Genomic DNA, 13,877 nt, shown 5'->3' on the forward strand with positions numbered 1-13,877 from the left:
CTCATCTGTGTTATTTTCTGTATTGTTTCTGGCTTCTATGTTAGCTGCGAAAATACTCTGCATAAGTCAATCAACCTATATTTTTATTCACCGCAGTTTCTAGCAATGCCTAATATTTATCTCTTGATACATGTTCCATAAACTGGTCAGTTTACACATCTCAGGTTTGTATGATTGATGTTCTCTTATTGAAAGAAAGCCACCCACTCAACATGCCACCAAAATAACACCAGAACCATGGAGCTCTGTGTTCAGTGATGAGCGCCTTTTTTAATTTGCAGATAGATGTACTGTCTCCGATTGATTAATCCCATTCCTCACGGCAGATCAGCAGTGATGAGAGCTGATTTAATCCACACAGTGAATGGAGATTGAAGCAGGTCATGTTTTTTCCATTGGCAGCCCACTTTCCAGTGTCTTTAACTGAAAAATAAAATTAACAGGGATCTAAATGAGGATTCACTCCCACTCAAATGTTTCCTCTGTGCGGATGGCAAGTCAAACTGGATCAGCATCTACACCAGTGCTGTCCAGTGGATGTCAAATCACCTGTGTCGTAATGTAAGCATTAGCTGAGGGAACTTGCTGTGTGTGTGTGTGTGTTTGTGTGTGTGTTATTGGGCTGAACAGGTGGTCTTGAGGGAAATGAAGTAGGACTACGCCTGAAGGATGGCATGAATGCACCTGGGTCTCGTGGTCGAGTGCTGAGGAGGAAGCAAGTGGAAGGGATCCCATCTGAAAGCTGACACCTCAGATTCAGTGTGTATCACGATGACTATGGTATCAGGTTGCCACAAGATAAAGTATGTACGCACACTCATAGGCGAATATGCGCTTTAAACCAATCATGTTTCCCCCATTCAGAAGAGCTTTGATGACCTCTAGAATCAAGCATCCTTGAAGAAAAAGCATTTGACCTGTTTCCACTGCTTACTCAAGACATTTTTTTCTCATAGAGAAAAATGCAATTAATTTAAGAGGTAGCCTGACACATTAGTATGGCACAATTACAATTTAGGGTAATTGCCTCTCCATAGCAACCCCCATTTAGGAGGCTACAAGTAATTTATTTTGGCCATTGGTTGAAGTAAATGACTACTACACTTCACTTATCCCCATGGAAACCACGCCCAGCTTGACTGACAGACACGACACTGCAAATGGGGAGACGAGCACAGAAGATTAAATTGGCAATTACTGCGCATGGAAACACTTAATTACCCCAGTAACAGTTACGGTAAGCACACACTGACTTAACTGGAGACGAAGAACACACTCCCCTAATTTCCCCACAGACTGAGGGAGAGGTAACAAAAACTGAGGGGCGCGGAGAGACACATCAGACTGACAGGTACTGACAAACAACTTGTAACTGTTTACCAGATACTGCTCTGACGGAAAATAGAGCTTGAAATAGAATTTCCAAACTGACAAGAACATCTGTTAGCTATTTCATTGAAAGTGAGTATACAGTATATGTACGTACCGTATAGCCAATTCGGTTGTGAGAGCTCAAACAAATGAGACCATGAAATCTGTTGGCCTCAAATTCATGTGTCAAGTTTTTTTTGCTTTAATTCCTTCGTAGTGATAATTATTATCCAACTCCTTCATTCATCTCAGTTCTGCAGAGCATTTTAGTGTCTTTTAGCTAATTGTTTTGGTTTTCGAGCTTTACTGTTTTGGTTCACGCTCTTCCCCTCTGATCAGTATTGTTCTCTGACACAGGAAGAAACTTATTTTTTAGCAAAAAGCTTTGATAAACCAACTGTAAACTACCTGCTCAGCACCAAACAGCAGGCACTAGATGTTAGCAACTAACTAGAGAACATGGTGGAGCATTTAGCAGCTAAAACAGTTAGTTACCGCTGCCTCCAAGTGACTGAGCATCAATAGATTCATATCTAAAACACCTTGTCATGTCAGATGTACTGGAGTACATCTGACATACAATTATGGCATGCGACATTAACTTTAACGTCACTGGTTTAATTCCAGCCAAACAGCCTTGGCTGCATGCATACCCCCATCTCTCTCTCAACATTGTCTGGCTCTTAATGTCATACTACCCAATAAAGGTGAAAATGCCCCAGAAATATATTTAAATATAAAAAAAATACATTTGTCATTTATGTATATTGACATCTGTTGAATTACTTAAAGGTTCAGTGTGTGTAACATTTAGGAGGACCTACTGGCAGAAATGGAATACAGTATGTATAACTATGTTTTTATTAGTGTATAATCACCTGAATATTGGAAATGTTATTTTTGTTAGAATGAGCCTGTTATATGTACAGATGCTGCAGGTTGCCTTCCATGCAGTCCACAATGTTGAACCACCTTGTTTCCACAGTGTTTTGTGGCCACCGTAGTTTCTGCCACTACACGGCCAGATGCCACTAAATCCTACACACTCTAAGATCTATAGTCCCTTTTTGTGGTAGCCAAACTTTGTATCAGATTTGATTTTCATTAAAAATGGACCTCAAGGTTTTTTTAAAAATATCATCAACTCTCTTTCCTCCAAGTATCATACTTTATTATTATTTACATTATTTGAAGAATCTGCCTGTTTTCTACTTAGGACATATCTTATTCAAACAAACTACAGCTTGTTCTGTTTCTAAGAAGAACAAAAAACCCATCACAGTGTCCTAAAAGTGAAGCACAATCCTACGTATGACTTTGACACATGGACGTGTGTGTGCCTCTCTTTTGTGGTAGAAACAGTGGGAAATTGACAGTACAGGGACTTCATAGAGGCTCTGCTTCGATCCCCTCCTGTGTCGAGAGACTCAGGGAGGAGGATGGAGAGCAAGTCGTGAGAAATGGATTTCGCTTTTTCACAAAGCACAATGATAACGAACAGAGAGGGATGTTGTATAGCTGGGTAAAATCAATAGAAATGTTTGACTAACGAAAGTCTGTTTAAACACATGCAGGCATACACACCCACTCACACATATACACACATTAATGGAGTGCATATGACCATTCACACATACATGGCATACTGCATGCTGACAGAAAGGAATTAGTGCTATTAATTCCTGTTTTATAGAGCAGTGTTATCAGTGCCATATAGTAATAAGGCACTTGTAAATGTCTATAAGTTGTCATATTATCAAAGCAAGTCAATAACAGAGGGTTGTATTTTCCATGTTACAATAAGCTATTAAATCTGTTGTACGTTTTTCAGAAGAGGGTCAAACAATCTACAAGACAGTTTCTGAGTGCTTAATTTAAGAGCAGCCCCAAAAGACAAGACATCCAACAGTCGACACACAAACCAGACTGATCCTTCAATTACTTATAAAGACTGGACTTTCTCTCGGGTTCACATTTTTTGTGGCCTCTAGATTTTGCCTTGGATTGAAATCCAATATGATTTTAACAAGTGTTTACGAAAGCTATGCAATCTCACTGCCTCACATAAAAAACCTTCCTGACTAACATGATAACTAGTGAGCTTTATTGGTGCTGGTAGGCAGACATGAAAGTGGTACTGATCTTTTTTATAGAATTAAAAGCATAAATCTAGATTAAGGTCAATCCTTCTCTGCTTGTCTTAATTTAATTTAAAGGGCCTTAAACAAAATACAATTGCTGATCAGTAAAGCATTAATACATTTTGTCAGAATCCATTAGAACTTATATTATTAAAATCTCTCAGTTGTTGCTGCTTCAGTTGAGTGTGCACCCCTTGTGAGTTATGTTTGACTTGTGTGTAACTGCTTTTGCTCACAGAAATTCCACATTATGCACCAGCTACCTGAATAATAACACTCAATCTGGAAATGTCTTTAATTTGCAGAATAAGTATTTGGACACACTCAATGGCTGATTGACAGCCATGTGGAAAAATGTGTCTTTCATGTATGCCGCACGCTCTTGAGAACTGATGCTTTCAACTGCTTTCTAATGCATTAGCCAGACTGCTTAAATCATACATTTCCCCTCCATTATCAGGCTCTTCGTCTGTGAAGCCTGCATCTAGCATTGTGTCTAATAAGCTGGTAATACATTTAACCTGGCTGCACCTGTGGTTATCACATTGTCTCTTCAGACCAGCAGTATGCTAAATGGCTGAAAAATTGCTTTCAAAAATGTACTCAGCAGACCTATTAAAATATTAAACCACAACAGTAACATGATTTGGGCAGCATTGTGACGTCCTTCCTGATTTGTGATGCGTGTTTTGTGTTTAAATACATTCCTTTCCCATTAAACATGAGAGCCCAAAAATATTGACAATATCAGACCCTCCAGGATTTTGCCGGCTCTTTTTTGGGGGGTTTGTTGTGGCATAAAATGTCTGATTCCACCACAGCCTTTCTAGAAAATTACGATGCATGTTGTGATTTACTAGGCAAAGAATTTGCAGGAGAAAGCAAAATAATTCATAAAAAATTGAAGCAAACTTGTTCCGGTGAGAATAATATTGACTGTTTGGAGGGTGAATGTGAGAAGTTTGTGTTGCACGAGATGCAGCCTCAACACTAGAAACAGGGAGAAATTAGGATGCTGTTGATGTATGATTTGTGCATGAGTGTGATTCATCACTAATTCACTTTAAAAAGATACTGTTATTCTTGCCATCACCATTGAAGTGTGGAAGCACAATATCATCAACTTCAGCTCAGAAAATATCAGGAAATATATCCTCCTGCAACAGTACAAAAAATGAGCTCCCCTAAAAGCCATGGTACAGTTGTACACTGGAGTCTGTTAAAGGATTTAGAATGTTGTGTTTACAGTTATTTCTTTGTTTTCATATTACATATTATAGATTAAGGTCTGCTATTTAAATCAAAACTGGTTAGAGACTGGCTTAGACACCAAATCCACCATAACCTCTTAGGATAGTCAGCGATTTACAACTGATTTTATATAAACCTGACATAACCGTGACACATCCAGACTACTGTGGTCTCATAGGTCACAGTTATTAAACTAAAGTTTAGAGCCCATTGACGCAGTTACAACTTTCATCGGGTTTCCTAATATCAAGTCTCAGGACTGTGACCCCGCACACCTGAGCCGAACCAACCTGCCACAGTTTGACAGCTTGACCTTCTGTTCATCTGTCAATCAAAAGACCTTATGTGATGTTTCTCTTGACATGACGTTGGTGCTGCTTTCACCACAGGAGCAGATGTGGCAGAGACACATTTAAACTCAGAAACACAGACACACACTCACACGCAGAGAGGAGAGGTAAAGACAGGTAAATTAAAACACTGAGACTAGATAGGGTGACTCTTACAGCAGTGGGGGTCTAATTAGAGCGATAGAAGAACAAGTGAGAGAACGACAAAGGACATCATTTCTTGTTATTTCCTCATTGAGCAGTTGTCAGTATTGTACTTACTCTGAACTGAAAGTAGAGAAAAGCTTGTGCTCTTCGTGATGTTATATAGTTCAGTAATTGCTTACAAAGGCTGTCAATTAATGTCAACGCCAGAACAAAGAAGAAAAATTTGGGGACACGCTTCTTTGAAGTGTTGATAGCTAACGACTCAAAGAAGTGGATAGAAGAAATTTTACTTTTTTTGATGGTAGACCAGTCCTGTAGAAACAAGCCAATTATTTATTTAGGCATTTATGCAAATTACATTGAGTCAGTAATAAAAACTAAAATAGATCCTTTTTAAATATGATTTAACACAACATAGCTCGACACAAGCAAAGCCTGATGAATACAATTTTGAATAAAAGGTTATTTAATTGTTTCAGTTGAATTAATCAAAGATAAAAAAATGCCTGTATGCTCCAATATGAACCCTAATATGAACACCTCTTTACTCAAATCACCTTCAGTTTGAAGCTGCAGCCCACGTAACCCAACAGGGGGTTGCCGATTCTCTATCTAAGTAATAGTAGTGCTTGCTTACCAGAAGTAACACATTGTCACCATAGTACAATAGTATAGTCAAAAGTAGCAATTTAGATGTCAGACTTGTGTATAAAAGTGGTGTGATAGCCAAGAAAGCACCAAGGCTGTAAGGGATTTTGCCTTTTTTTTCATTTGTACTCCCAGTCCGTTTGCATGCAACTGCCTGATAGAGAAGATAGAGGCAGCCTGCTTGTCAGTGTTTCCTTTTACAGTTGTACACACTGTAAATTTGAAAAGTGTGATTCACAGCAGCGGAAAATTACAGGCCCTTTCATCTTAACAAATCTTGGGAGAGAACTTATTGTCCAAACCAGGAGGCTGATGAGAGGAGGGGAAAACAGATTTGCATTTAAAGCGCTTGCTCTCTAAAGGACTCCTTCTCCACATAAATGATCTCTGATAACGACAAAGCAGGCTCCAAGAAATTCTCTCATACAGCGTTTACTTAAGGTGCTACATTTAAAGCAGCAATGTATCATTGTTACATTAATTGTGGGTATTTGGGTTTGTCTAATTAGTGTAAACAACCAGGGCTGTATTGGAGATGATTGGTAGGTCTCTTTCTAATAACACTGATATTATTAGTGCTGATGTTGATGCAAATTAATGACCATATTAACTCCCCTGAACCCCATTCGCCCTGCCACGTTGCCATTTGTCTGCACTTGAGCTGGAAGAACGGCGCCCTCTTCCTCTTTTGTGCCCGCACAGAAAACCAGCAGATTTTATTCCAAAATCTGTCTAGGTTGTCAGAGCCATTTTAATTATAGAACATGTTGTAAATATTTAATGAATAGAATACTGGCTGAGACTGATACCACATGCATGGACTTCCACTGTATATGTTATAATTTAACTGAGAATAAAGCTGCAACGAAGATGCCCTAGGGAAAACCTCTTCCAACTACATGGCCCTAGGTTGATTGAGTTGATTACCTTGAATTACTCTTTGTTGTTTTCATATTTCAAACACACTTTCAACATTATATTTGAAGGAATAAGACAGGCATTATTCTATATTCTTCTTCTTGTCAACAAATCCCACGTAAAATACCAAAACCAGCAGTGTGTTAGTCCATCTCTTAATAATTTCTGACTTCTTTACCCTGTCTTTAGCACTCTGCCCCAAGCCCATTTGTTCCTACTGATGTAAATCCTTAAAAACAGGTCACAAATATACAGTTCATTTATTTTTCTTAAAGAAAACGTTCCTTAACTAGGAATAAAGTGTGTATTTGTTGGGAGGGGCTATTTTCAGATGAGGATTTATACACATGACTCAGAATAAACTACAGTGCCCATGTTCATTGTAATGAAGGAACATGCCACCCAGTGCAACGTGTCTCACTGATTATAACGGTTGGAGGTCTGTAGCACAGGGGAACAAACTATATCATGCTTTGGATGCATAGACTTGTTAGTAGGATCAATTCATCGTTGTTTTTTGGTCTTTTCATGGGGAGTTAGGAAAATATTTAATATTTGAGCGACTGAGCAAATGAACATCCATAATCACATTAATGAATTAATTAGTGTGCCATGTCATCGTTTATGAAAATTGGCAATGTTTCCATCAATCAGCAAAAGTAACACTGACAAGAAGAGCTGTGTTAAAAGTGTAACTATCGACTAAGCCTCTCTTTTCTGACTGTTTAAAGGCTGTTTGACTCCTGTGGGAATGCATCCCTAAAGACATGGATTTGTCTGTGTGTGTTTCTTAATCCTCTGTGTGACAAGCATATTTGGTTTGGGCTTCATCCACTATGTTTTTAACATTTTGTTTCACCTAAGGTTGTAATCAAGAGCCAGCAAGTGTTATAAGAGTAAACTTAAATGAATGCCACTTTGGCAAACAAGATTTTGTCAGGCAGTTTTCACTCCTTAGTTTTTAGCCATTGGCTCCTGCGATTGCGTCTTTTTTTGCTCTAGCTGCTGTAACGGTACGATTTCCCACCGGGATTAACAAAGTGCTCTATCTATCTGATCTAGCTGTCTGTGGTAATGTTAGATGGTTGAGCCAGCGCTTTGGTCCAGACTGAAATATCTCAACAACTACTGGATGAAATTATGCACAGACATTCATTTCCCCCAGATGATGAATCCTACTGCCTGTGCTGATCCTCTGACTTTTCCTGTAAGTGCCACACGCAGGTCAGAGTTTTTACCTTTATATTGTAACTTGCATAGAACTACAGTATCTCAACATTAGCTGAGTGAGATGGCACAAAAGTGTGTACAGACATCCATGGTTCCCAGAGGATAAATGGGACCAAATACCTGCAAAATGAAGGGACATTCCCACCAGCTTCAGCTTTATTTTGAGTTTAGCACTAATTAGCATGTGTTAGCATGCTAAATAAGATGGTGAATATGGTGAATATGGTGAACATTGTAGCCAGCCTCCTTAACATCAGCATGTTAGCATTAGTCACCTAATGCAAATTAGTAGCCTTAGGTAGTCATTTTAAACATGTCACCAAGCTAGCATTTTGCTCAATACACTACTGTGTACTGAGGACAGCCTCACACAGCTGCTAGCATGACTGAAGACCCCGTCCTGTTCTTAGCTGGCATGAGTGTAAGCCAACATAACCTCTTCTATTTGAGCCGGTGTGCTTCAAGGATCGATGAGTTGTGCATTCAGAGGACGCACATTCGGTCAGATCTTAAGACGTCACCTCTGTCTCAGACACCGGAGCTGATGCATCTATCACTAATGATCATATCAATTTACTCAGCCTTATTTTCAAGCAAATACTAACTGACCTCTCAACTTTATCCACGTGCTTTATACATCTGCTTCATTCACATGTCAGACACTTCAACGTTCGCATGTAGGCCCAGGCTGTTTGCTTAAAAAAGGTGTTATACCTATTGAAGTGAGTCACTAAGAGAGAGAGAGAGAGAGTGTGTGTGTGTGTGTGTGTGTGTGTGGGCGTGCGTGTATCCCCTTAAGAGGACTAGAAGTTCTAATTCCTGCCTGTGATCATCATGATTCGGTCATGACTTTGTGCTCCACGTTCTTTCACTTGTGTCTCATTCCTCATCTCCCTCTTAGCATCCTGTGTTACACAAAAAGCCCTTAACACATCCTCCGCAGCAACTTAAAAAGCAGCACTGCTGGAGAATACTGATTTTGATAGATTATATGGCTGCGAGCTGGTATACAAAAGGATTATGAATGGGAGGTAAATGAAGCACTTAGTGATACAGATTCATTTGAAGTGCTATTTGGGTTTTCTTATTAAGTGGGTTTCTTGGAGATTGGGCTCTTCTTTGACTGACGTGTCTCGATATTCACATTTAGGCCTTTTGTTCACATTGAGTGTCCCAGTATCTCTTTCCATCTGATGGAGTGAACTGCAAAATGAAATTAGTGGACTGATTCAGTCAAACAGCGTGTCAAAAAAGGGCTCGTGTACATGGGAGTCTGTTTGAGATCTTTTTATTCCAGATTACCCGAGGCGTCATCTTAGGAGCTTCTTTGGGTAAGGAGGCCGCCTGTAGAAGACTCGTGAAGTTCGCCCACAGTGTTACATTACTGCCATTCTTTTGTGACTTCAGATGGCATTATTGATCTCATTATGCAGAAGAATCACTACTTGATTGTGAGATAATTCATCACCTTCTTTCTTGTAGAGAAGCCTCATAAACACCAAAACATCACACTCAGCATGTATCAGTCTGTTTGACAGTGTGTGTTTGAATGCAACACTTGCTGAAAGGGTGTAGTCTATTTGTGTGATGTGTGATGCGCCTGTTTATGTACACACATCTGCATTTGAGACACAGAGTATAATATTTGTTACATTAACAACAAAGTAACTTAGTTCAGTAACATTTCCAAAGGGAATGTGTGTATCAGATGCTCAGCAGTGACTTTGTAGTGAACTTATCATACTTTCTATAATGTTTACTTCAGTATCCATGTAAGGTTGCTATAGGGACATTAGTTATTTTATTTGATTAGTATCCCACAATGTAATTGTACCAGCTGGATTTTGTCACATGCTTAAAAAAATTAAACACTTCATCCCTAATCCCTCGTGGTCTCGCTGGAAACAAGGCTTATTAACTCACTCTATTTTTAGTTTACCTTGTTATTTTTACGTCTTTTAAATTAATGGAAACAGCTTCTTTTAAAAAGCACATTAATGACAGCATCACCAGTGACGTTCGCATGAAGAAAGGCAGAGACTTGCGCTAAACGCAGCGCCGCTCTGACGCGTTTTTCTGCAGCGCCTCTTTGCGCACACAGATATAAAACCCAGCGCGCACCAAGCACCCAGAAGAGCAGAAGAGACCCTACAGGACAGCGCGCAAATCTCCTCCTAAGCCTTTGGTAATGTAAGTATCTTGATATTTGATTTACAAAAACCCTGACAAGAAATTATTAAACTTATGCAGACTTACTTAAGTCTCTCGACATGTCTTGTGATGATTGTTTGCAGGTTATGCAGCTGCAAAAGTGCTTGTTATTGGAAATCTATTGTTAATAATGTTAGTGTAATGTTTGCATGTTTTTATACTCCGATGAACTTTAAAAAATATTCCTCAAGCAATGTATTTAAAGCTGAACTGTGATCCATCTCAAAAGTAATGATTCATTTTAAAAGAGAAAGGGACATTTAAAGCACAGTGAGAAAAGTGCCCAGTGTTGTGACATGGAGTAATAGTTTTTACTTTTTTCGGTCAGATGCATCCTAACTTGGTGAGCTGGCTGGGGACTCTGGGGTTCCTGCTGTGGGCACTACTCTGCCTGGGCGCCCTGACGGAGGGATACCCGGTGAAACCGGAGAACCCCGGGGAGGATGCCCCGGCGGAGGAGCTGGCCAAGTACTACTCAGCCCTGAGACACTACATCAACCTCATCACAAGACAGAGGTAGGCGGACTAATTATACCTTTCTGTAGAATAGAGTAGAATAGAAAGCTTATTAACAGAGCTGGAGTTAATTTGAATTCAGGTTTAAATTGATATGGCTTCTTTCTTTTCAAATGACTCTATTGGTAATAAATGTCCACTGGCTGGTAGCTTCCACTTTTAATTATTATATTTAATTGCATTCTAGTCTATTCTGTCCAATTCTATACATTTGTAACCACTGAATATAATGACATGATTGCTATCAGATTAAACATGCCTAAGTAAGTTGAGTGGCGCTTCAGTATATTATTCCAGTTAAAACCATTTTCTCTCATAGCCCTAAATATTGTACCAGTTCCAAGTTCTGCTAAGTAGAATGCAGAATTTTTTATTCAGGTGGATTGTTTATCATCATGGCTGGAAGCTCACATAATATATTAAATGTGAAAAAAAAATGCTATATTTTCTTCTATTTCTCTGCTATCACCCAACTACTTATTGGTGGTCTTTGTAGGATACTTTCATTAGCTTTCTGTTACGCTGTTGACAGCGTGATCGAACAATAAAGCACAACATTTTCAAATCAAACAAACAAAGGGAGTCCAACCTAAACTCCTGCTTGTTGGAGCTGCCTGTCGAAATCTGACTGCAGCTTCTCACACCTTGCTACAAAGCGGGGAACACCCGCTGCCCATTTACCACCTGTAGAAAAAAAAAACCTGAGGAGAAATGACTGCCACGGCCAGCATGCCGTGTCAAATCACCTGCAGTTTTTAGCTTTCTTCTGAATGTCAGGGGCTTGGATGCCACTGCAGGCGTTTAGCAACCCAGGAGGGGAAAGCATGCCGGCACGCCTTATCATCTGAGAGGCAGAAAGGGAAATATTACCACCTGCGATGCAACTACTGTCTACCACTGCAGGGTCTCGGTCTGACTGTGTTCAGGCTTGACTGAGCTTATAATTGGATATATGACATGAGGACATGCAGAGTATTAGGTTCTGTTATTTATTTGTCTGTGCTCAATTCAGCCAAGGTCTCTCTTTTTCTTTGTAACTTTTTTTCCATTTGACAACCAAAAGGTTCAAGTTGGTGTGAAGCTGAATCATCACCATTTCCATTTTGTCTGTCTGTCCCTTTGTGTGTCAGGTATGGAAAGAGGTCCAGTCCTGAGATTCTGGACACGCTGGTCTCAGAGCTGCTGCTGAAAGAAAGCACAGACCAGCTTCCACAGTCGAGGTGAGTGTAAGGCTGTGAATGTAAGAGCTCCACATTGCTTTGACCCTCTCAGGAATCTGACCTTGACCTTTGCCTCTCTCTCTTTCTAGATATGACCCATCATTGTGGTGATGCTGTTACCCACTTCACTGCTGCCCCGCCGCCGCTGACATTCTGACCTCTACACATCCTCCACTCCATACCCTCCTACACCAAATGACCACCCTGCCTCTGTCCCCTTTACCACTATGAGCCGCCAAGTATATTCAGCCCCTCCTCCTTATCCCTCCGCTACAGTCACTACTGCTTATAGTATGTGCCATAAAATTGTAAATAGTTTATTGAGAGTTATCATCTGTGAAACATAAAAGTAAAGTGGGGGAGGAGGGCATGTTGATTGTATTGTATAATTGTGCTATTAAAGATTAATTGTTTGAGGAAATGTATTTCTTTGCATTCGTTTGGTCGGCTAACTTTACCACATTTTTATCAGGTTTCAGACATTTTGATTTTAAATGAACTGCAGTCTCAGTCTTAAGTCTCTAAAACATGGACCAGAACGTACATGAGCAGATTTGGAGAAGGAAAATGAAGCAATTACTTATGGCTGATATCTTATTTTTTTCCCCCATGTAATTAAATATTTGATATAGGTTGCCCACTGGTCCTGAATGCTCCCCTGACGTGAAAATATTTTGTTGACATGCATACTGTTTTCTTGACGTATTTCCCTCATGATGAGATCAAGTTTGGACTTGCTGTGCCACACCTTGCTTCCCGGCTGAAATCCATAACTGCACCACCTAATGCAGCTCTGCTCTATGACTCTAGATAATGGGGCAAGTGCAGGAGGAGTACATTTAAACTGGGTCTAACAAGCATGAACAGTCCAGTAAAAGCTTACATGGTCAGAAAACATCAATTTGAAGCTGCCAATTGTGTGGCTAATGGCGCTCCCTTGTGGCCATGAGGATAAGTTCCTGCTCTGAAACTAAATGAAGGCAGAAATGGCATTTCCAGGAATATTACTGCAATTACAGGAGTGGTTTGTCTACCTCCACCTGACATCTAATCAGCCCACAGAGCACAAATCTGTTAATCGGCGAAGAGCCAATCCAGACACACAGACTGCAATGGAAAGAAGATAGAGGAAAAAACATTCAAAGGGGAATCCAGTGAGTTCTTAGTATTCATGTGGTGGGAAGTGGGAACAAGTATTCAATGATTTGCCTTGTAAAATAGTGACATCTGGTCAATGGCTGACACTGAACCATGAATAGACCCATTTCACAGCAGCCATTTTGACATGAAATTGTAGGGTAAACACAGATGTGGACAATAGCAGCACCCTTACTCTGACCTAAATGGAACAAAACCTTAATTAGTATCACTGGTAACACCTGTGTTTACCCTACAACTTCATGTCAGAATGGCTGCAGTGAAAAAGGTCTATTTGAAGACTTTCAAAAGATCCCTTGCTTTCAGCCTCTCTTCCTCTCTCAGCTAAAGGCTTGAGAGTTGAGTTGATAAAAGTGGCTGAAAAATGAATGCAGACAGTATACAGTGTGGTAAGACTGTAAAGGCTGCCGTGGGACTTAACTCCTTATCCTGAAATTCCCAGTTAATCTGAAATGTGGAAATAATCACATGAATTTGGTTCACATGGCCACTAGAACTGCTGCTAAACGTCACATTAGCTAGCTAGGCTATTGTTTAAGTGTGTCAATACATCAATGGGCTATGGGAAGCTATATATTATTTTCTACCACCTTTATGTTACTCAGGAGTGAATTTTGGGTGGCCATTTTGTACTTCAAATCTCTCTTGGTGTTAGCATAAATGTGGCTATATTTGTTGCCAAAACGAGTAAACAATATTACTTTTTAAAAAGTAGT

General features: G+C 39.8%; 1 protein-coding gene across 1 annotated transcript; it reads left to right on the forward strand.

The window, feature by feature from the left end:
• Positions 1-10,140: 10,140 nt before the first annotated feature.
• Positions 10,141-12,428, forward strand: npy (neuropeptide Y). Its single transcript, XM_051391215.1, has 4 exons — positions 10,141-10,246; positions 10,596-10,783; positions 11,914-12,003; positions 12,093-12,428. The coding sequence occupies exons 2-4, from the start codon at positions 10,596-10,598 to the stop codon at positions 12,112-12,114; spliced, it is 300 nt and encodes a 99-aa protein (XP_051247175.1). The 5' UTR covers positions 10,141-10,246; the 3' UTR covers positions 12,115-12,428.
• Positions 12,429-13,877: the final 1,449 nt, after the last annotated feature.

Source organism: Dicentrarchus labrax, unplaced genomic scaffold (assembly GCF_905237075.1).
Source record: "Dicentrarchus labrax unplaced genomic scaffold, dlabrax2021, whole genome shotgun sequence".
Lineage (NCBI taxonomy): Eukaryota > Metazoa > Chordata > Actinopteri > Moronidae > Dicentrarchus > Dicentrarchus labrax.

Excerpts from the sequence above, each read along its gene's own strand:
- npy (XM_051391215.1), top strand. The coding sequence starts at position 10,596 with ATGCATCCTAACTTGGTGAGCTGGCTGGGGACTCTGGGGTTCCTGCTG. Across the intron at positions 10,784-11,913 it reads AACCTCATCACAAGACAGAG|GTATGGAAAGAGGTCCAGTC; the intron begins GTAGGCGGACTA and ends TTTGTGTGTCAG. Across the intron at positions 12,004-12,092 it reads GACCAGCTTCCACAGTCGAG|ATATGACCCATCATTGTGGT; the intron begins GTGAGTGTAAGG and ends CTCTCTTTCTAG.